The 25,608-nt window shown below is 37.2% G+C and overlaps 1 protein-coding gene across 1 annotated transcript in view; it reads right to left on the reverse strand.

Moving 5' to 3' along the window:
- LOC136866888 (uncharacterized) overlaps positions 1 to 25,608 on the reverse strand; it is a 276,008-nt gene that overhangs the window by 44,923 nt on the left and 205,477 nt on the right. The window contains exon 7 of the mRNA XM_067143981.2: positions 8,487 to 8,634. Coding sequence (XP_067000082.2) covers positions 8,487 to 8,634 — 148 coding nt within the window. The remainder of the gene's footprint in view (positions 1 to 8,486; positions 8,635 to 25,608) is intronic.

Here is a 25,608-nt window from a genome sequence, read left to right on the forward strand (position 1 = left end):
TTTGAATAGTGCAAGTTTAATTATCAAGAAGGCGTACATAGAGTAATGGATTGTATGCATTAAGAAGATGAACGAATAGCAGAATGTGTTCCTTTGCATATTTCCTGAAATGAAGAGAGTGACCGTGTTAGATAAACTGTTCCTCAAATGTCAAAAACAGATGGGAGGGAGATTACAGTATGATAATTTTGATAGGAATCATGAAATGCGAACTGATGTATTATTGTAATATTATAAAAATAAGATTTTGTTTTTATGACAATGAATGATAAAACATCGAAAGAAGGTTGACTAAAAGAACAGCTCTGGTACACGTTGAGAGAAGGAATTGAGGAAAATATAAGGAATAGAGAGATATTATAAGACATTAAGAGTTTAATAACATATTGTGTAGCAGTAATACGCGAAAATAAGGTGAGTGTCGTAAACAAAATTGAGATACTTTAAACATCTTATTGCACTGTATTAATATTACTTGTATAAGTTTCAGATTGGAAGGACAACGGACCTAGTTTATCATTATAATGAATCCAAACAAGACAGAGATATGGGCTTAAATCAAGACTAGTGTCTTGATGGGTCCGAGTTCAGATGGAATTACCTGAATGATATGGAAATGAATGTCCATGGCTACAACAACCAAGAAGATGGGATGAAACACCAGAGTCGTCAACCATAAGTAGCCAGGCATTGTCTTTCCTTTATTCTATCTGTAGAAAGCTTATCATGTTGTCAAGGTGACGTAAATGGTATACAACTCGAGTAACCTAATGTGGTCGTTATTATGTATCTGTCAGAGAGTGGTAACCCGGTCACTGGTAACAGTAGCAATTCAGATTGCCGTGAATGACAGAGACTTACAATAATTGAAAATCTTCCACCTTTTTGATACTTTTTATTTGCTTTTTAGCAAATTAATTAATTATAAACAGTACATGTTTCATTCTTATTTGAGAACATCTTCAGCTGTTGTTTAGCTTAGGTGAATCAAAGTTTTTGAGTATATTATTTTCAGGTACATTGTCCCTCTTAAAACTATTTGAATATAAATTAAATTAAAATGATGTTAAAACAGTTTGGTGGTTAATGGGTTAATGAAATGAGACAGGATAAAAAAATATATCTATTCATTAGAATAGTTGTTGTTGTAAGTTTCAAATCTGTTACACTAAAAATATCTGTCTTCCAGTTAAAAGTGTTTTTTTTTATGATTGACTTTTTGACACTGTTCTAATTATTGTTGAATGTTCATTTCTTTCACTCCTTCCAGGTTGGCTGTTATGTATTGTGAGCTTACTTAATGTGCCTTAAATTGAGTCAAATGTGAAAGTATGAAGCTGATTGCAGTTCACTTTTTGAGAAGGGAGCTTCATCTCAATTTCTAAAATGAAATGAGGGAAATGCGGGTTTACTTTTATGATGAAAACATGTGTCTTTACATAGTAACTTAATGTAAAAATGGTTAAATACCTTACTGTTGTTAAACTCCAATTCTACCGTGACCCTGGAGGAGGTACGTTTGAAGCTGCTTTGCGTCTTGTATAATAATGATGTATGTGTTCCGTTATTTGTTCCTCCTTCCGGGGAGGCAAGGCTGTGGAGAGGGGAGGAGGCGTGTTGCTTTCTGTTCCAGCTTCGGCTTTAGAAGGGGTGGGGGGAGTGGATGTACAAAATGGCGGAGGCTCGTTCTTATTCATTCTTTTATTGTCTGTGTTGTTTCTTTTGCCTAATGTTTCAAGATTTGATAATATCCCTTCAAATATAGGGTTCCTATTGTCAGTTATATGATTCAGGTTATTGTCCGGATTACTTTTTTGTTCTAAATAAATATATAGATTTTTCTAAGTATCTTACAGTAAAACTGCGTCCTGTTTGCCCAACATAAGTTTTACTGTAAGATACTTAGAACATGTCAATGATGAGAGGCATAAAAAAAATTCCGCGATGGGCCAACACATGAGTACAACCGGACATCTGTACACAACTATAGAGCAGGATTTAACTATATTACGTAAAATAAACAAAGGAGCTTTTCTAAATTCATTAGAAAATCTATATATTTATTTAGAACAAAAAAGTAATCCGGACAATAACCTGAATCATATAACTGACAATAGGAACCCTATATTTGAAGGGATATTATCAAATGTTGAAACATTACGCAAAAGAAACAACACAGACAATAAAAGAATAAGAACGAGCCTCCGCCATTTTGTACATCCACTCCCCCCATCCCTTCTAAAGCCGAAGCCGGAACAGTAAGCAACACGCCTCCTCCCCTCTCCACAGCCTTGCCTCCCCGGAAGGAGGAACAAATAACGGAACACACACATCATTATTATACAAGACGCAAAGCAGCTTCAAACGTACCTCCTCCAGGGTCACGGTAGAATTGGAGTTTAACAACAGTAAGGTATTTAACCATTTTTACATTAAGTTACTATGTAAAGACACATGTTTTCATCATAAAAGTAAACCCGCATTTCCCTCATTTCATTTTAGAAATTGAGATGAAGCTCCCTTCTCAAAAAGTGAACTGCAATCAGCTTCATACTTTCACATTTGACTCAATTTAAGGCACATTAAGTAAGCTCTAACAGCCAACCTGGAAGGAGTGAAAGAAATGAACATTCAACAATAATTAGAACAGTGTCAAAAATTCAATCATTAAAAAAAAAAAGAAAAAAAAAACACTTAACTGGAAGACAAACAGATATTTTTAGTGTAACTGATTTGAAACTTACAAAAACAACTATTCTAATGAATAAATATAGTTTTTTATCCTGTCTCATTTCATTAACCCATTAACCACCAAACTGTTTTAAAATCATTTTAATTTAATTTATATTCAAATAGTTTTTAAGAGGGACAATGTACCTGAAAATAATATACTCAAAAACTTTGATTCACCTAAGCTAAACAACAGCTGAAGATGTTCTCAAATAAGAACGAAACATGTCCTGTTTATAATTAATTAATTTGCTAAAAAGCAAATAAAAAGTATCAAAAAGGTGGAAGATTTTCAATTATTGTAAGTCTCTGTAATTAGAATTTGATACGGAAAATGAAGCTGATTACTTACAATTGCCGTGAATGTTCAGGTGGAGAAGGCATACAACTGTGGAAATGTGTTATGGAATTTGCTGATGCTCTCCATATGTTTGCAAGAGTCATGTTCATAAATAAGGTAATATATTGAATGCTGTGTGTGTAATTTTAGTGAATGATTATATGTAGTTAATGCGTCAATGTCGAGATCTTCTATAGGATGATTTATGTCGCGTAATAACTTAGTGAAGTGCGATTATGTTGCCAATTATGAGAGATGATTTTATATGTGAGTAGTTATGCGATTCTTCGGATACATGCGCTTGTGTGTTTAGAATGATAGTGCAGACATGGTGCACATTTGAGGTAAGATATTGCAATGGTTATAGCGTCCACCATGCCAACTGGCTATGGGCCCGGCCCAGCACCGTATAGGCCCACCCCTTACGCATCAACCGCGCCAATCACAAGCAGCGCTTAAATGCTAGGCCAGCCCCACTCGCTTCCGCTTGCAGTCCCGTAGCAGAGGAGTATGGAAATGACTCCATGATTAATCTTGAGTCTTTCATTTCACGATGTTCCTGGATCCATCGAGCATCCGGACGATTCTAGAAGGGCCAGCGCAGTTATATAAGAGAGGAACGACCTGCCTGCAGTCAGTGAGAGTTAGTTAGTGAGTGAGTGAGTGAGTGAGTGAATGAGTGAGAGCGAGATTGAGTTCGCTGTGTGAGTTAGTGAAGAGCATAGTCAGTGATAGCCTGGGCTGAGATGTCAGCCTGATGGAGTATCTGCCTGTTGGAGCCGAGGACTCATTCCTGTTTCCCTGATGTCGTGTGTGCGAGTCCCTTGAAGCCGGCTGCTGGAGAAGAACCTTGGGTGTTCTGGAGCAGCGCAAAGGGAACACTGGGCGCCGACGTGTGCAGACTCCGAACGGGGTTCGACGGACTGAGTGAACAGCGGATACTATCCCGACCTGCGAGACTGACGTGTAGGCTGTGGACCGTGACAGCGCTAACGTGTGTGTGTGTGTGTGTGTGTGTGTGTGTGTGTGTGTGTGTGTGTGTGTGTGTGTGTGTGTGTGTGTGTGTGTGTGTGTGTGTGTGTGTGTGTGTGTGTGTGTGTGTGTGTGTGTGTGTGTGTGTGTGTGTGTGTGTGTGTGTGTGTGTGTGTGTGTGTGTGTGTGTGTGTGTGTGTGTGTGTGTGTGTGTGTGTGTGTGTGTGTGTGTGTGTGTGTGTGTGTGTGTGTGTGTGTGTGTGTGTGTGTGTGTGTGTGTGTGTGTGTGTGTGTGTGTGTGTGTGTGTGTGTGTGTGTGTGTGTGTGTGTGTGTGTGTGTGTGTGTGTGTGTGTGTGTGTGTGTGTGTGTGTGTGTGTGTGTGTGTGTGTGTGTGTGTGTGTGTGTGTGTGTGTGTGTGTGTGTGTGTGTGTGTGTCATTGTAGATGGAACATGAGAAACTAAGAGAGAGCGCGAACCGTGTAAGTGTACTTGCGTAAGTTATAAGCTCGACAATCGTGTGTGTGCGTGTGTAAATGTGTAATTGTAGTGCTTAGTTAATAATTCTCAGAAATAGGACGCTACCAGGTTCTGTACTCATTTATTTACTTATCTACCCCGCCAAATCGTTACAAGATGGTAAATGATAGGGTCCTCGAGAATATTATGGTGATATAATGCGATTATTGTGATAATGTGGTTTGTTGAGATTGATACTACGGCAATGTAGGGTGTTCATCATGCAATGTTTAAAGGATTTTCGGATAGGAAAGCAATATGATGTACTTATAGTATTTCAAAAGATATCCCGGAGATTATAAATGTCGAGCATGTGAGAAAATCAACAAAACATGAATTTATGGTACGGCAATAATGTAAGATGAGTGTATTAATAGATGAATTATTGCGGGGATCTTTGATAAAATGACAAGAATAAATAATGAGATGTGTTGTTTAAGAGGTTAATGTCACCTGTTGCAGTACGTTAGCATTCAGAGTAGTTGCTTGAAGTAATTGATTTCTGAGGCAGTAATATTATTTACAGGAAATCTTTGGAGGAGAGCAGATGCCGTGAGGACATCCCAGTATTACCGTTTACATTGATTATGTCAGTAGTTAGACGTTGTTTATTCTAGGTAAGGCGAAGCTGAAGGTTCCAGATGTGTGCTGTTATTATCATGATTGATTTAGTTATTGAATGTGTCTGGTCACTTTGGCTGATTAGCAGATGATTACATTATCATGTAATGTTACGAAGACTGGGTCGTTGGGATATTCAAATTATACGTTAGATAGATAGATAGATAGATAGATAGATAGACGGTGGAAAACAGATAGAATATGGGAGGACAAACTTTCGGCCAATAAGTGACAAATGAATGAACATAGTGAACGTTTACAGAATTAATTTTATTATTGGCAGATTTTCAAAGAACTGTTAAGTAATTCATTATTTCGGGGTGAAGATTTCAGAAATGTTGTGATGAATTCTTTTTAATGGAATTTTAAAGAAATTAACGTCAGATGTTTGATGAAAACCAAAAAAGGTTAATCAATATGATATTTCTTGTTCTCAATCATGTTGTCTAATTGAATTATTATTATTATTATTATTATTATTATTATTATTATTATTATTTTCTTTCATATGAATGGTTAATTAAAGTGGAATATCCTTCCAAAAATTATATTGCGATATTCTCATTCCATAAAATTATGATTTAATAGCCTTATGTAGTTAGGTGGGACACAGAATTTACTCTGTGTATATGAGCCTGACGTTGAATAAGAAGGATATGACCAGTACTCGCCGAATGACCATGCCCGTGAGTGAAATCTTTTGTAATCCATTGATACTAGCCGAGGTTTAATCGAAAACAAAACATATCATTTCGAACCACCCACATCCACAAACAATATAATAGGATGCCAGAAAAACATTCTCTCCGTCTCTCAATAAAAGATATACTGTATAACATGGAAAAACGGCCCCAAATTCTACAGACCAACATTCATAAAAGGCACTGATGATTATGATACTTGTTGTTTTAAGGGGCCTAATATCTAGGTCATCGGCCCCTGATGGTATGAAATGAGACGAAATGCAATGACAAAATAAAAAAAAATCCAAAATCCTCCACTGACCAGAATTCAAAGCGTGAGGACGAAAAATGAACGGATGGATATGAAGTTAAAACAATCAGTGGAGCCGACATGCAATGCCTCAGTCTCAGACACTGATGGAAAACAATAGTAATACTGACCAAGGGACTGCTTCAATAGCTCAATACTGAATCGATGATGCTTGCAAGCTAAAGGGGTCCAAAATACAGGATGTCGGCCTCTCATAATGGTACTTATCGCTTGTAAAGTAGAACCATGGTATTTGACATGGTGCGGTACTAATCAAAAGTATCGTAGACTCGCGGTATTCCACACATTATAGTACTATGAAATTTGCACATGTAACACAGACCAATGGTTTTCATCACATAAGTGTACTAACCACAGGGACTCATACTATCCCGTGGTGTTCCTTATATAGTGGGTACTAATCAAGCCGTAACCCTGGTGTCGCTCATATAGTGCTACTAATCACAGGTACCGTAAAAGCCTGACAGCACGGTGCTCCTGATTGCTACTAATCACAAACCTATTTGGTACCTAACATAGTGGTACTACGCGCAAGTAATAGCGACCCATGGTGTTCCCCACGTGGTGGTACTAATCACAGGTAGTTTCATGGTTCTAATTCAATCATCCCTTGGTCGCCCCTTTTAGTCACCTCTTACGACAGGCAGGGGATACCGTGGGTGTATTCTTCATCTGCGTCCCCCACCCACAGGGGGTTGTGTGTTTGGTCCACGAGAGGTATTTTATTTCCCTCAAGTCCGCCGGCAAGCCGGTTAGGACCCCCCTATCCGCCACCTGGGATGCGCCACGTGGGAGTATCACCTCTCCCCCTGCTATGTCAGCGTAGTAGGTTCGTGGATAAAAGGCACTATCATGCAAGCTAACATTATATATGCGCCAAAGTTAGAAAAAAAGTCATATGATGCAACATAAATGTCCAAATATTTGCTATTAAATCCAAAATCTTCAAAATATGCATTATGCATGAACTTTCTCCTAAAAAGGCCAAAACGTGCAAACATGCAGAGGAACAGAACATTTGTATGGAAATCTGGGCTCTAGTTATAATGTATTTACGTGTCGAATCATAGATACAATTTACAAGATTCCAACTGTCACCAATCAACCGACGGACTCCGAAAACTGTACACACTAATCTTGCTCAATTTAGACACTTTATTTTCCACCACTTCTGAATCACCATGCCGGAGTGTCACTGTTCATCCTGGCAACCACAAAACCTATGTATTCAACACTATTTTCGGTTTTTATATGCCACACTCTCTCCACCTCCACCCCTACGGGTGGCTTAACCCAACAGAGCTTTTTTTTTGCTTTACTTCGCATCGACACAGATAGGTCTTATGGCAACGATGGGTCTGGAAAGGCGTAGGAATGGGAAGGAAGCGGCCGTGGCCACAATTAAGGTACAGCCCCAGCATTTGCCTGGTGTGAAAATGGGAAACCACGGAAAACCATCTTCAGGGCTGCAGACAGTGGGGTTCGAACCCACTATCTCCCGGATGTGAGCTCACAGCTCCTAACCGCATGGCCAATTCGCCCGGTACAGAGCTTTTTTTGCACCCAGTCATATGTGTATCAGAATCTCTCCTTGGCCTTCAAACGCCAGGCCTGTATTCTACTGTAGAATCCTTGAGCTGACGTTGCCATGGTTAAGGCTGATCATATCATTTGATTCCTGGAGTGGGGTAGTGTGATGTCAATATCCTCTTAACAGTTGGTTTTAGGCCCTTAAAACATGGTTTCCAGAGCCCATAGGGCCTTAGTGAGTTTTGTTCTTCACGTCGTGAGGCTTACAATGAGCTTTGCCTCACTCTTGTGTGTCAAATTCTATATTTCACCTATATTAGCTTATGTTAATGTGCCAAATGGCCTAAATCTAGAGAACAAAGAGGGCTGTTAAAATTTCATGTAGATGGGTTTAAGTCCTAAAGGGTAAGTATTCAAAATTTGTTTCAGATTGCTGGAACTATATGGATTTGTATAAGAAACAGACAGACAGACGGACAAACATTCTGCTTTATATATAGAAGTTTTTAGTTTGTGTTTTCATTCTTAATCTTCTAATATGTTGGCTAAAGCATCACAAAAGTTTGCACAGATTTTTGAAATTGCTTCCTTCGAAATTTTGAGTGTGTACATCAATGAAACTGGAGTGTTCTAAATGAAGACTTGGCCGTTCCTGTCATATTCAGAAGGTATTACGATACGAGCTCTACCTCGGAGGCTAGGACGTGGTTCAGCTGCGAGCAAATGCCACAAACACACACAAAACTGAATTAGCTTACATACCAAGGCCCTGGCCAAATTGTTGGAGGAGTTGCGAGACAAGCGATTGTTCCACAGGATGAGGATGCAAAGTCCCCCAGACGAGTGCTCAGCCTGCTGCACCAGCCCATCTAGGATATGGTTCGCTCCACCATCCTGGATACAGTTATTACTGCAACACAGAATACAACAAGACATTATAAGCCTGTCCATCCACAGTTGCTGTTCTACTTTTCGTTGTCAATTTTATTTTCTCCGACCATCGCAATGTGTCCTCTGGTCCTCCCAAGAGGTCCTGTTCTCGAATGATATCTGCTAAATTCTAGACTCCAGTCAAATCCAACTTCTTGTTGGATCTTTTCATTCCTTGTCCTATGGAAACAAGAATGGTAGAAGTTCATTTCAATGGCCTGAAAACAACATTTTGTAAGTGCAATAAGAGTTGCTGCTTCGAGTCTGAAAGTTAGAACTGGTACAAAGGTATTTTGGAAGCATCACCGCAAAGTAGTTGATTAATATTGCCTATTTCTTGGTAAATGAAACGAACTGCAGGTCAGTTGTTTACCTAGTCCTTTGTTAAATTATTTTAAAGACCTTGGAAAGTGATGATGATGATGATGATGTTTTGTTGGTCACTGGCCCCTAATAATAAGAGGTGAACGAAACGAAAATTAAAACTTCAAAATTTATCCACTGACTAGAATCTAAAACGAATGATGATGAAACAAAAACAATCAGTGGATCCAATTCACAAAGCCTGTATTACTGGGTCACCGGTCCCTCATAATGGTACTACTCACAGGTAACGTTGCTCACATAGTGCTACTAATCACAGGCAATGAAGACCCACGGTGTATGACACATTATGGTAACAACCACAGGTAACGCACACCCGTGGTTTTCACACATAGTGGTACTTACCAAAGGCACCATCCCAACCCGTGGTTTTTTTCACATAGTGGTACCAATCACAGGCAACGCACACCCACGGTGTTCCTCGTAAAGTGGTACTACTCATAGGCAGTGCAGATCTATTCTGAACCCAGGGGAACATACATATTCCAGCACAGCATTACGGCACATGGACATTAGTTCGCGCAGCCAAGTGCCCGCGCCGCCGCTTCGGTGGAATACAAACAATCGTAGACCCTGGTACCACAGAACCTTGGTGTTCCTCACATGGTGTTCCTTACGTAATAGTACTAAGCACATGTAGTTTCATGGTTCTAATGTCATCATCCCTTGGTCACCTCTTACGACAGTCAGGGGATACCACGGGTGTATTCTTAGTCTGCATCCCCCCCCCCACACACACACACACACACACACAGCAGGTCCTTGGAAATTTATCAAACATTTCCCTTGATAATTATTCCAATCCCTAACTCCTTGCCCAACTTTATCTCCATAGCATTGTCCCTTTCAAATTTGGTAATCTTGAGAATATTTACGACAAATTAACATTAAAAGTTTTATTGTTCACCAGGAGCTGTATTTGTCATTTGGGAAGCAGTTAGCAAGCTCCAAACCAGTTTTTTTCGTCATTCAGAGGGGCGATGTATTGATCCCCGTTCGACCAAGGGCAAGGAATCACGTGACGAACCTGTGTCTCTAGCCTGCCACGCGCGGACAACCTGACTGCCAGCAAGCTTCTTGAACAGTCATAGCCAATTATGAGAGACCCCGGGAACCAATGATCGTCTTCAAAAGACTGACTGACTGCCACCTGGGATCAAACCTCATCTAAAACTTGAGTACCATTTAAAAGTTTATTTTCTTTCTCATCTTTGTAAAGCTAGAGGATCATTCTTCTTTAAATCGTAGATCTATTAGTTTTTGTTGTAGATAGATGAATTTCATTTTTCCATTTCTTGAGGTGTCATGGTAATCGAGTTTCATGTGTGTGACTGAAATTTGGAACCTATTAGATTAGATGTGTAGTCTGTCTTCGAGTGAGTTCCCATGCATATGAGTTAGATATATCTAAAGATCACTGACCACGCGATAAACTTTATTTATTTGCCTGTGATATTGGAATTAATCTGATCTGGAGTTACGTGTACAATTTGTGAGATAGGATCGAACCTAGTGTCATTTGAAGATTACTTGTATTCTTTAAGATCGCGTCATCTAATTTTACGATATTTCACGAGGATTTAAATCTAAGAATTTCATTTTTGTCCGTATTGAACTGAGAATGGAAGATAGGAAACTTAAAAGGGTCCACCTTTTCAATACAAATTTACAACATATATTTACACTTGGAACTAGTTTCGACGCTGTTTGGCGTCATCCTCAGCCAAAATGTGGGAAATAGGCATAGCATGTAGACATTTATATTACACAAGGTGTTACATCAGTGTGATTAAATGAGAGAACATGAAGACGCGAAGTACAATGTCAGTTTCAAAATGGTCATGAAGGGTGAGTCAAAATTGTATAAACATGAGATAACAATCACTTAAACAAAAAACATATAAACATATAAACTGTAACAAAACCATGCAGAAGTACGAGATGATTGGCATTGGAGATTCAAATTATTTCAGACACTCTTCCATTGAATGTTGCCTGCCGCGAGTGTAGTACAAAACATAGGTTAGATTTCAATAAACACAATCTTCTCAAAAATGCACATAACATTTTAAAAATATTTGGGTTGAGATGAAATTTGGCAGTTAGGGATTGAAATCACTTATTCAATAAGCGTCAATTCAAAAAACAGCTGTGAAGGGTGAGACAAAAATTGCACAAGCGCGAGTTTGGACTTGATAAATGCAAAAAACACATGAAACACACTCGAAAATGTAGGTTCGTGATGGATTTGGCACAAAAGGTCTGCGTTCAATCATTCATTGAATGGCACTGGTGCGAGTGTAGTTCAAATGCGAGTTAGGATTTAACAGCCTCTTAGAATTGTTCGCGACATCTGAACTCATGGTGCGAGGTGAACTTAGCAGTGAAGGTTCGAATTGCAGATATTCAGTAATGCCATTTCAAAACAGTCCATGAAGGGTGAAACAAAAGCTATAATTCATACGAGTTAAGGCTCATTAAATAATACTTTCGAATACAAATAAGGAAAATTTGAATATGGAATTAAACGGTCGTGAGCTATAAATTATCTCAGGTTCCTTATATGTGAGATTTAATGTGCTCAATTCATGGTGTGCCTGGAATACGGCAATCCTGCGGGATGTTAATTATGTAATTTATTAATTGGAGAATTTATTATTGGTGAATGACTTGTTGTTGTGTCTTTGGGAGCACCATGGAATTTATTGTAAGTGGAGCACGTGTTGTGTATGTATTTCACGGACAGGGAATAATAATAATGTGATTGAGGCTCACGAACGCGATGTTTGCAACTTGTAACCCATGTGATGGTGATGATTATGGAATCTCATTGGAATCTTCAAATAAATTTCAGAAACTTAGACGAATCTCCATCTTTTGTGTGACGAACATTTCAACCCAAGTGATATCACGAATTTCGATCACTAGCCACTATCGAAGGAAGAGTATTTTCTTACATGGATTTATCCTCTGCAATCTGTTGACGTGACCATGCTTAAAAATAAAGAATAAACTTATAAGGGTAGGATTTGCTGTAAATAATGTATATAAAAAAGTACGAGCGCGTGTGCGTGTGTGTGTGGTTTTTTTTTTTTTTTGTAAATATGAATATTTTCCATGTCTTTTGATTGTTCAATTTGATTTAATCTGGTCGTGCATTTATGGCGACACAGATCATGTTCAACGTTATGTGCCACCATGAGAATTTAATTTGCACACCTTAAGAAAAATTTAATGAGTTTATGTCAAGGAAGACTAGAATAGGATTTTATTTGCTGATTAAGATTTAAGGGAAAGATCGTCTCGTTATTTTTCCGCAAAGGCAAGCGATTTGTAAATTAATATTTTAATTAACTCACATGTGGATAAGAAAATTTCCAATACATTTATATTCAAATTCTGAAACATTTTAAATTAATTGTAAAATTTGAATGCTATGCAAATGTCAGAATTAAATGTTCACAAATGGCATAGTTAACTTGAATTCTAGTGATAATGAGTAATGATAATTAATTGAAGAATAATTATTTGAAAATGTGAATTATAATTGTCATGTGGATTATTCAGTGAGATACACTAGTTAGAAAACACGATCGTGTGGTGATAAAGTCAAGTATTACACAGACAAGGTTAGAGATTCTTATTAATAATAATAATAGTAATAATAATAATAATATAAAATAACAACTATGCCTCAGAAACCATATCCTTAGGTGGTCACTCTAAAATTACAGAAATTGAAAAGCAGGAGCGGAAAATTCTCAGGAAAATTTATGGTCCTACGAGAGAAAATGGAATGTGGATTAAGAGGAAAACAGCGGACCTCTACTCTTTCACCGACAGGTTTACTGATGCAGTACGGAAAAGGCGCCTTAATTTCTATGGCCATATCTACAGAATGAACAGCGACAGACTAACTAAAAGATTATTCAAAGTAATCAACTCAAAGAAGGTCAAAATAAAATGGCTAGAAGAAACTAAGGCGGACCTCCAAGAAATAAATATTACAGACGACATCATGGAAAATCATGGAGCTTTTAGAACCAAAGCAGCCAATCATAAATTTAGGGAGAAACCAAAAAAGACAACTGGTAGGAAGTGGTCGACAGAAACCAAAAAAGACAACTGGTAGGAAGTGGTCGACAGAACGCAAGATGCAACACAGTGCATTCATGAAGAGATTTTGGGAGGATAAGAAGGCACAAACCATCAAACCAACTAACAAGTTCAAACGCGCTCTATGAATGGGCATAACGAAGAAAGAAAGAAAGAAAGAAGAATAACAACAACTAATTAATTATAAAAATTTGAAATTAATTTGGATTTTCACTAAAGCTTCTACTGGTGTTATTGATGAATATTATGCACTTTAAATACTGAGATTCATCAGAATTCAACTTTGACCACATGCTGAGATTACTGTAAATTCATGGAACCTTTAGCAACTTTTCCTGTGGAATAATAAGCGAGACAGCTGTCCATTAATTTTGTACAAACCTTTATTGAGGTCTTTGGACTCTTTCAGTTAAATACTTAAATTTTTAAAGGCAACAAAGGCCCAATTTTCTTTGTTAATTTTCATTCCAGAAGAGTAATGCTGGAGGACGAGAAATACATTTGGTTCTAAAATGCTACTGAAGGAGATATTATGAAAGTTTGTTGTAAAAACAATCCAGCAAGGATATTCTTGTTGTGAAATGCTTATGTTAACAAATGTAAGTGTGTTGTTTTGAAATTTTATTTTACTTTGTTTGGTCATCAACCCCTTTACCCTTAAATGCCTCTTGAAAACAGAAAGCCAGGAACGAACAGTCCACCTCGGGATCTCTCGCTCACTGGCTGGGCTTAGCCAGGCAATAATGGAGGCAGTATCAACTTTCCTTTCATCCACTCAAACACCATCTCCCCACTGCTTACATTGTTTGAAGGAGAAGGAGACCAATAAACATTGCCTATTTCTTGGTTTACAGTATTATCAAAAGAAGTAACTGAAGCTGCATTTCTATAAACATTAAATATTCATATTAACGATGTCATGATATATTCTTTTTGAATATTAAATGTAATGTATTGAAAAGGTAGACTCCCCTTCCTTTAAACAATATGAACATTATTTTCAATATGGACCAAAAGATAAAATTTATTTCTTGTAATATACCACTTAGGATTGATTATTTTAACCATGTTGGTTAATCCTGTCTGTATTGACTTATAATGAAATTTCTATAGAACACTTTCCCGCCTTGTCAATACTTTATCAAACATATATACCACTTAGTTGAGCAGATCATCTCCATACTCCCAAGTCTTCCCAGCTCAAAAAGTTTGCAACATTTTTGTAACACACACTCTTTTTATGAAAGAATGTCTCTTGAGAGGCCACCTTTTCAATACTTTATATGATTTTTATTACTTTCCTATATCTAAGATTGAAATCCTAGGCTCATAATACACTTGTATGTCACTGGTGAAAGTTGTTGAACTAACATAGGTTGCACTGTCTGTAAAAGCATTGATGATTAACATGGATTACAACTTACAAAAACACCCTGAAACATCATTTTCAGAACAGTTCAATTGTGCATTTGTTGTTGTCAGTGATCCCACTGTTGTCTCCTTACGGTGTTAAAATGGAACTGTCTTCTGTTGCGTTGATCTCGCGATTGTTCTTTCGGCAAAAACTTGGACCTTTTTTGGTCCATAATGAGAAAAAACCTGCTGTATTGAAAGTCCTCTTGCTTTGCTGTCTCTCTCTGGTGATGCATCATTATAACCATCAACTGCAAATATCCTTACCTGTGATTCGAATTTCTTTACTCCTATTATTTATATATTTTTTATTTATTCTGATGGAAATTGGACAGTTTATGAGCCAGATTATCATCCTGCAAAGTACTAGTAGTAGTGGTGCCTCCAGTGAACTTGAAGACCTGTATGTCGCTGCCCTCTTGTAGCACGTACTGACTCAACTGGTACTTGATTGTTTCCGTATGCAACGAAAATATGTTGATCATCATGTGTTCTTCTGAATGGAGAATAGAAGAAGAAAATCTTGCTCTTGCTGTTGGATCTTTAAATTACATTCTGAGAACTGGAAAAAGGAGAAAAATGTACCTTTTTGACCCAGGGTAATTCTATCGCTGTGTGGCGATAGCCACAAATCAGCTTTTGATTTATTTTATCTGTCATGTTGAGGAACTGTAAGTAGCCTTTCTCATCTTCTTGGCCCCGCAAGTGCATGGATGTGATAAGCAGTAATTACGAGTGAACTGTTCTGTGTCGTTCAGTATATCTTCACCTAAATTGTACCAAATAATATTTAATTACCACTGTGAGTGAGAATTTTGGCTATCTTTATTGTGAATAGGTTATCAACCTTTTGGGGATTTTTTGTAATTATTCATAGAATGATTTTGGGTTGTTAATCACTCTGGAGACGTTTTCTTAAAACAAAAATTTATGTATTGAAAGATGTTATGACAAGTTGGTCTCTCTACTATACCTTTGAGAGTGTCTCTTAATTTTTTTTAATTTATTATGCGTTAATTCTGCCTAGAAAATCTTTAATATCTTACTATCCGAAACAATGTGTGAAAATGGGCGAATGTGCGAGTGGAAAATTGTTTCTTAAATGACTGGTTCTATCCTTAGCAGATTATCTTTGGGTGGGTAGCCATTTTATCTTTCTTAAGTCATGTGACCCGTTACTGTGGTTACATTCACAACCAATGGTAGGTGGAAGTGGTTATTATCCTTTGATATTTGATGTCTGATACCACTGGTCCTGGTTGACATATGACGTTCGTTAATTGAATGAGTTTTGTTCTTGCTGCTGAATGCGAGACTGAGTACGTGCTTCATATTTCTGTGGTTCTTGGTGTTCTAATGTATTAATATTTTAATCTAAATAATGATTTAACCTGGTGGCTCTTCATAATTATTTTCACTCTAATGTTTTATTTTAATTATGCATCCCTGATCTGTTGTTTGTGGAACTTGGGGATCTGTAACTGATCTTTTTCTGATTTATTTTGAATGATTTTTGAAGTAGTCATAGAAAAACATTTTTCTACTCAACTATCAAAGTGTAACTGAACCAAGATCTTGGGGTTAGGACTTTCAATAAGTGCAACGTTTCCTAATTTTTTTTTAAATAGATTCCTGATTTATCCTATGATTTGAATTGTGAAAGCAGTTTCTTTTAATTTTCTAACTTAATGTCCCATGTTTCTTAATTTAATTTAATCTTCTCTCTATCTTACATTCGGGACTTCTTATTTGTTTCTGTCAACTATTTTCTTCCCTATTATTATTAAAGTTCCTGTTTAAATTAAATCTGTTATCACTGTTTGTAGTCAGTAGTAATTTATTTATTCTTTAATCCACCTGACCTCGCTGGGCTCAAGTAACTGCCACGACTTTCCGTTTGGATCATCTTGGCAAGTGTCTTACATTTATTTAATATCCTTGTTCTCACTGACCCTGGTCGTGCTACTACTATTGTGCTATACCTCTTCGAAAGTACGCAATATTATATACTGTACATAAAAAGCATAAAGGTCCAATAATACTGCATTGTGGGACCCACCTCTTAATCATTACAGGATCAGATAACATTTCACCTACCGAGTTCTTTTTTTCTAGAAATTTAGCCACCCCTTCATCCACTCTGTTGTCTAGTCGAACAGTCCTCATTTTTGTCAGTAGTCTCCCATTATCTACCCTATCAAAAGCCTTGGAGAGGTCAATAGTCATACAGTCCATTTGACTTTCTCATTCTAATATACTGTATGTGCTATATCTTGCTGAAATCCTAGAAGTTGAGCTTCACTGGTAACCTTTCTTAAATCCTAACCAGTTAGCAATTTCAAATGCTTTCACAGAGCTTACAAACAACACATGGCAAGCTGACTGACCTGTGATTATCTGCTTTATGTTTGTCATCCTTTCCCTTGTACACTGGGGTCTCCGTTCATTTGGTATTGCTGATTCATGCGAACAGCAATCAGATGTGGAACTATATCCCAAATAGCCTTTAATATTATCCTGTATTAACCTCAGCTGTGATTCTAGCTTTCAACTTTTGTATTATTTGTAACTGTCTTCATTACCATAGGTAAGCAGCCTGGGTGACTGTGTGGTCGAAACAATCAATCAAGGAAAAATATTTATAATTGCAACATGGAATGACATGAACAAGAGCAACAGACCTGAAAGGAGAACAGCTCTTGTTGCCCGCGAGTAGTGATGTAGCTGCTTGACCGAGACAAGATCATCCAGTGAAGACGAAGTTATTGAATCCAGCTCAGGATATACCATCTTTTGGAAAGATGAGAAGGATGGAGAGCATAATATTCATGGTGCTAGGTTTGCCGAGAAGACAAATATACAGTAGAAGTCTGTTATAACGAGTACGGCATATAACGAGAACCCCTTTATAACGACAGTTCTTATCTGTCCCTTCAAAATTCCTATATGGGTTTGATGCCTAAAGGCGTCAACATCTGTCGCACGAGTATTGGGTTTGACGCCTTTAGGTGTTCTTGTACTTCTAAATGTGTTCTTACGTAGGGTTAGCTGCCAACAGGCGTCTGGCTATTCTTAATCACTTCTGCCATCTACTATTGTAATTTAAAACTAATTCCATTCATATTAGATGTGATTATTGCTGTCCTATACATTTTATCCGGTCTCACGCCAGTCGGGTAGTTCGCGCCTGGGTGGCAGTGCGACAGCTGTCTCGTGTTGCCTCGTACGGTCCGCGCCAAATTCTTCGCAAAAAATTTATTTGTGTATATGTACACTGAAATTACTAAATTTGCGAGTTGTTGTTGTCGTCATTGTTGTTGTTACGATACAGTTGTTCTGTGAACTCCAGTGTCCATGTTCTGATAACTTTTTGTAATTTGCTCTGTGTATGGTGGTAAACTGTTCCGTGTGACATGAACATGGCTTGGTTAGGAAAGACATTGAATTATCTGAGAACCCGCCGACCGGAAGAAGGAATCGCTCAAGAAAACGTTATGTTGTGTGCCTGTCTGCTGCTGTGAGGAAGGTGACATAGCACTTTGTGCTTGCCCGTGCTTCCGTATTTACCACTGTGCACAATTTCCGAATGACCTATGAACTAGAAAGTAAGTAGAACCTATTGATGCATATCTGAAAACTTGAAAAATGTCATCACAATAATGAAAGGAACACTTCTGTATGAACACTGTGTATATATGTATATATTTACGGGTTTACAAGAAAAACGGTAATAACATAATGCTATTGAATTTCTACTATATCACTAATGATTTAAATAAATCAAGTAAAATATGTTCTTTTGAGTATTTACTTCTGCTGCATGCTACTGTAACCATTCCAAAAGTGCACGTTGCACTGACTGGTTGACGTTATGAAGCTATTCCCCAGTTAAGGGGTTAAACTGTGTATTATCCTTCGGTTACAGCGAGAGCCCTATCACTGACGCATCTGTTATTACGCGCGACTAAGCGTGCAAAATTCTTTCCGTTACAGACATTTATGCACCCAGCGATTATATTGCATGCGTCTTCAGTATCGTTTCCTTGCTATGTCCACTAGCGAGCTCTCTCGTCGACATTTGAAGGCAATTATACAGATGATGATTCCCATAGGGAATCTGAAATATTTGTCCCGAATGAGTAAATTTATAATACCAATATAAATGGTCCGTTATTGGACATTATAAATTTTCCAGCTAACTCATTCCTGGTTGCCAGCATTTCACCCCCGTGTGCTAGGTTGGGCCCATCAGTAGGTACCTAGCACACCTACCAAGACGCATGGCTAGTGCATACCGTGGAGGCTACTGTGTAGGCTACTTGAAGCCACCAGCAGTGCCAATGCACTGCACATTAAGACTTTTAAGCCTCAGATACTATTGAATTTTAACAAGGTTTATGACTCGAATTTTAAGCAGCACAATACAATAGCTCATTAACAACTGAGTTAGTAAAAACGAAGAAATTTATGAGAATTTTAGCCAAATCTTTTCATTGTTGTTGGGATTTACCATGTTTTGGACATCAGTGGTAATAGAATTAATGTCTATTCCAATTTTAACTCTGTTATTTTAAATGTTAATCTGCTCATTGTGTTCATAAATGTCTTTCTGTTAATGTCTTTTACTACTTAATATTAAGATTATAATTAAGTACAAATTAGTTATAAGTAAATTTAATAATGTTATGTCTTAGCCTTGAGGGTGCGAAACGTCCCTGTTAATGTAGTAAAATGATTTTCTAGCGACAAAAAACACTTATGTATTGAATAGGTGGAAAACAAAAATTAAAATCGAACGCAAATTAAGGCTATTATTATGTAAATTTATGGGAGAAGGTTATCATTTCTCTACTGGCGCTTGATAGTTTTTTCATGGTAAGCCTACATACGGTGACGCTGTTTGAATAAGAAAACTGAAGTGTTTGCCACAAAATGAGATCTTCGGTATCATTCTCTCACTCTGTGCACTTTCAAACTCTCTCAACTGCTGTTCTGTAAAGAAAATTAGAAATGAAAGAGGAGAACATGTTTTCATAACAAATACGTAAATAATGTGATTGATAGCAAATGTTAACTCGTTAGAAATAAAGGCTAAGGAAACGATCACTTAATTTTAATACTCTACACTGTAATTAAGTAAGAATGCAATACAACTCAAGATATGGCAGAGTGCATCACAGATTTCAGAGGTTAGATTACATTTTCTTGCGTCTGGTTAAATTTCGGAAAGGTTGTTTCCTTGTAAATTTGTTAAGAGATAAGAATTTTATAGTGTTCCGTACTGAAGTGAGATATGTGATGGTTCAACCTTTCAATACTATTAAAATAAGAAATGTAAGTTTTACATTCCTACTTAATTATAATTGGTACCGGTCATCATCAGCCGATCACAAATAAGTATAAAAGACATATTACTTTAGCCTAGATATGTCGATGACACTTCCATTATTTTAAATGAAGAATCATCCAGTGCTGATTTCACACTTCTTAACAACATTGACCCTAACATCAAATTTACCCTTGAATCTGAACATAACAAAACCCTTAATTTTCTTACTTAACTATTACCAGACATCATATTTCTTTAACTTACAAAATTTTCAGAAAACCAACCCAAACAGCAACCTCTATCCGGCAAGATTCTACACACCCACAAGCACATTAACAAGCTTTTTATAACAGCCTAATTTTTCGTGCACTTAACACTCCAATGTCTGAAAAAAAATTAAAATATGAATTAAACACGATCCGTACTATTGCAAAATTAAATAGCTTTAACAACTCTTTCATAAACCATATTATTAATAAATTCAAACACCACCCCTAAACCACATTAACAAAAGATAAAACCAAACCCACTGCATTTTCCACCTTTACTTTCTCTCAAACACATAAAATCACCAGCATTCTTCGATATTGAGCTGCAGAATGTTTAAAGTAGGATCATGATTTTCAGTGGGGCTCTGAAAAGGGTCATTTACGATTTTAATAATTTTTCTCATATTGAGATGATGAATCCTCTGAATTGCTGGGATATCCACAAAGAAGAGCTTTGGGTCCAGCGGCCAAAGTTGTTGCTCTCTTAGCACCACCCAGGGGTCACGTGTAGGGTAATATGAGGTTAAACCTATGGACGTATAGCAACGAAAACCCCGCTCTAAAGATGGTGGAGATGCATCATTCGTCGACCCATCGCTTAAGCTGGAACGACGTGGAATATGTATGTACGTATCTATCAGCTTTGTATCAAAAATGCTAAATTTACAAACTATGCCGAACCAAGCCTGTCTTGGTGATGCATTTCCTTTATTCCTACTTCTCCTTGACTGTCGTTGTCGTCATTAGTGATAATATTACCCGAATGTGATGTGAAACTTATAGTTTCTCATTGAAGTTGGCACTCTAGCCATCTGTGTTAATACACAGTCTATTTCTTGCTAAGTGTTAAGTTGGTCTGCTTGTGATACCAACCATGGAGGGATCGAAAATGATGAACAAACTGGGATTAAAATGTGCTTCTTGATCTACCAATTGCTATTATCGTGGATTTACTTGTTTCAACGCTCGGCTCTCTGCTGGGAGTCATTATTTTGATTGAAGTAAATATTTAGAGATTCCAGATATGCTGCTCCCAGGTATTTCATTTTATTTCATTTCACGTGCCATACTTACAAGAATGGTTCTATGTGATTGTATTTCCGTAGGCTTTGATCACCTGTGTTTGCAGGCTCCTAGTTAATTAATTTTGCGTGTGTTTTAAATTTTTCTTTCTTTGTGTGCACACGCGCAAGAGCGGAGAGTGGTATTTACCTACCTGTTTGTTTGGGCCTGTATGTTTGTGGGTTTTGAGACCATGAACTTCTGTTTCCTCATCGTTTTGAATCATGGCTGAGCATTGGTATATTGTATGATTCGACGCTGCGGGGTTTTATACATGTTTGTTCACGTGAGGCAATTTGGATGTCCCAGGGAGCGGGTCGACGAAAGTTATGATTGCTATGATTATATTTGGATCAGCCTTGCCTATTTTTGCGGCGGTCCAGCATTGTATCTGTGGTGTTCGAACCAAGCTTGTGATCCCATGACATCCGTCACCATCCTGCGCGAAAGTATATGCCGCATGCCTTGAAATGCCAGCCTGGTCTGGTGATGTAGATGTTGATTCCCATAGGGAACCTAAAATATTTGTCCTGAATGAGTAAATTTATAATACCAATATAATGGTACGTTATTGGACATTATAAATTTTCCAGCTAACTCATTCTTGGTTACCTGCATTTCGCCTTCGTGTGCTAAGTTAGGCTCGTCAGTTGGGACTTAGCACACCACCCAAGACGCAAGGCTAGCGCATACCGTCGAGGCCACTGCATAGCAGTGCCAATGCACTATGAGAGCTATGTCTCATTTCCAAAAATAGATGCCTGCCTGGCCATCAAATGATGTAGATGTTGATTCCCATAGGTTCCCTAGCCTTGCGTCTTGGGTGGTGTGCTAAGTCCCAACTGACGAGCCTAACTTAGCACACGAGGGCGAAACGCAGGCAACCAAGAATAAGTTAGCCTGGTCTGGGTCGATTTTATATTGGGTCTCTGTCCTTGTTCATATGTGTCTTGCGTGCCTGCGCTGTCTGCTGGTGTACAGTTTATAGTACTCTCCGTATCTCGTAATCTTAATTTTAATTTTTCTTTCTTTTTTCTCTTCTGTTTTGTTTTAGTTGTGAACAATAAAAAAAATAATAGTTAACACCATCTTTCCAATACTTATCTTTCCTTATATTTAGGAAATAAACATCACAACAGGCGTTGTAAGATGGGACATGTTTCGCTTAACAGTCATAAGCATTATCAGCCGAAAATAAATCTTAGCCTAAAGTTAGGTCAGGGCCCCGAACCTAGTGTCCTTAACATATATGGCACCCTAAGAATCAACATTTACATTTAGAAAATCAAAATAGGCTTAAATCTAGTGTGGAAAAAACATAGAATGTTACTACATGGCTGAGAAAGAAAAAAAACCCACAATGGTGTTGAGACAGAGGATAAGAACAGAAAGTACAATACAGAGCTGGTAGTGAAATAATTAAAATCATTAGGATATCTTTGCTACCAGTCAGTCAATCAGAATGTTCAAACATAAAAACAAGAGTGAAATTATATAAGAGTGTTCATCATGGCTGAGTTAGAAACAACACGTAATCGTGTGTTGGAAAGGTGGTGTTAACTATTATTCTTGTTTTAATGTTCATATTCTGATGTCCAATACGGTCTACAATGAGATTTATTACTTGTAATGTAACCGCCAACCAGGCAAAAGAAAAGAATGTATATCTTAACCTCGAAGTTAAGGTCAATAGAATTTCCAGGGACATTACGTTTTTAAAGGAGTGCTTAAGATATGGATTGGTTCCCAGATTCTTGCAACATTTACAATGAAAGAACATTTCATCCCCAAATCTACAACCCACCCAAGAAAAAATTAATTCTATTTGGCTGAAAAATGAAATCAAAACACTCTACAGGAAAAAATCACTCCTGAACTTGCAGCTTTACAAAATTCATCTAAAAACTTCGTCCAACATGTCGCCTTTAGAATGGGACTCCCTTTCTAAATTTGCTAGCGACAAGATGTCAATCGCAGAAATAAAAAACAAGAAGTTTTAGACAAAAAATTGACTTTACTTAAAGAATCAAAAACTAAATCTGTCAAATCTTTCAAAACCACAGGAACACCCTCTCCCCAAATCAAAATTGTTCCAAACACTGTAAATTTATCCAACACTAACTTTTCAAACAGTGAAATGCATCTTTTGAACAAGGGTTTCAAATTCAATTGGCCCAACCCCAATAAAATTGACGATCTGGTGACCAACATTGCCGAAATCGAATCTAATATTTCAAAACTTCCTATAGAACACCTTAATGAGGTTAAATATGAAATTAAAAAGAAGCTCACGTTACTAACCAGTGAAATAAATTCCAAGCCTTCTTTAAATCTTAACAAGCAAATAACTGAGGTAAAGAACAAAATCAGAAACAATAATATAAGTCACAAAAGCCGAAAAAGGATCTACAACTGTATTATTGAACAAAAATGAATATATTAGTAAAACTGAAGACTTCTTTTCCGCCAATAACTACAAACTAATTGACAAGGATCCCACTTTAAAGATCCAGTGTGGTTTAAAGAACTTGCTGAAAAATTCATTTTTTCTCTTTCAAGAGCATGAACAACAAAAACTCACCATTATGAATCCCAGGTTACCTACTGCTAAAGCCTTACCAAAAATACATCAAAAAGAGGTACCAATGCGCCCTATTATAAGTACTGTCGAAATAGTCCCACCTACAAGGTTTCTAAATTTTTACACCATTTCTTAAATACCCATTATAAGTTCAATAATGAAGACTACGTCAAAAATCCAGTTGATTTTTGTAATAAACTTCCTAAATTCAAGTTACATGACAACCACGTCATGGTTTCGTATGATGTCACCAATATGTATACTAGTATACCAGTAAATGAAACCATTAGTTTAATAGAAACTAACCTTTTGAAACTGTAAGCAAATGTGAAATAGATGAACTAATCAACTGGCTAAAATTTGTAGTAAACAATAACTTCTTTACATTCAATAACAAAATTTACCAACAGGAGGGACTAATGATGGCGACCCGATATCTGGAATCCTTGGTAACATTTTTATGGATCACCTCGAGACTAACAAGATAATCAATAAAATCAATAGTCTACAGCTTTGGCTAAGATACATCGATGACACATTTGCCATCATTGACACACATCGCAATAATAGTGATAACATTTTAAAGACCCTTAATGACCTTGACCACAATATCAGGTTCACTAAGGAAAACGAAATCAACAGGTCTTTAAACTTCCTGGAGTTAACCTTGACCAGAGCCAGTGATAATTTTATTTTTCAAATTTACAGAAAGCCCTCCACTGCTCCTTTGACAATAAAGAATGAGTCGTTACACCCTCAATCTCATAAACAAGCAACTTTCTACAGTTTAGTTCATCAAGCATTAAATATCCCACTATCCCCTTCTAACCGAAAAAAAAGTTCGAATATATAAAAAAACTTGCAAAACTTAACGGCTATAAACCTAACCTGATTGATAAGATTGGTAATATAAAATCAAAAAATACTACAAATTTAATTCCAGATAAGCCCACCTTCACCTTCACAAACCCCGCCATACACAGCATTACTAACCCATTTAAGAAGCATAACATCAGAATTGCCTACCGAACTCGCAACACTAATCGGAATATATTCTTTAATTCCAACTTGGTAAATACTTCTCAAGACAAATTTTCAAACTCTGGTATTTACAGACTCAAATGCCCCCAGTGTGAATTTTCTTATATCGGACAAACTGGCCGCAGTTTTAGAACTAGATACATGGAACATTATAATGCCTAAAAGCATAAAAAGTACTCTGCCATGAGCAACCACATGAGGGATTCCGGCCACAATTATTCTACAATTGATCAGGACCTCCACATTATAAAATATGTAAATAAAAGCAGCTTAATGACTGGATTGGAAAATACATACATTTTCTTGGATCAACATTTTAATAATAATAATAATAATAATAATAATAATAATAATAATAATAATAATAATAATAATTTGAATGATGTCCCTGAGAAGAACAGCCCATTAATTGAACAAGTCCCCAATTTACTCACTAATTTTAATATAAATCATAACAATTTCACAAAAATCTTCAATTATAAACCTCTAAATACCCCTTTGGTCGTCATAAGAGATTCCACCTTACCCCCTCTCTGCCTACGCAAGCACACAGATACAACACATGCAGCAACTGGCATACGTTTAACAGACCCCCTCAAACGCCTAATGTCTCTGGTCAATGCTCATCCAACGTAAGAGGTAAGCGATCTTAGTCACCCATTTTGAACACCCTATTTTCAAGGCCTGAGTACATCTTTTTCCTCTTTCCATTTTCAGAATTCAGTTCACACACTTGGCATCTTATTTTTTTCCATTTTG

The sequence above is a fragment of the Anabrus simplex genome, chromosome 3 (genome assembly GCF_040414725.1).
Source record: "Anabrus simplex isolate iqAnaSimp1 chromosome 3, ASM4041472v1, whole genome shotgun sequence".
In the NCBI taxonomy this organism is placed as follows: Eukaryota; Metazoa; Arthropoda; class Insecta; order Orthoptera; family Tettigoniidae; genus Anabrus; species Anabrus simplex.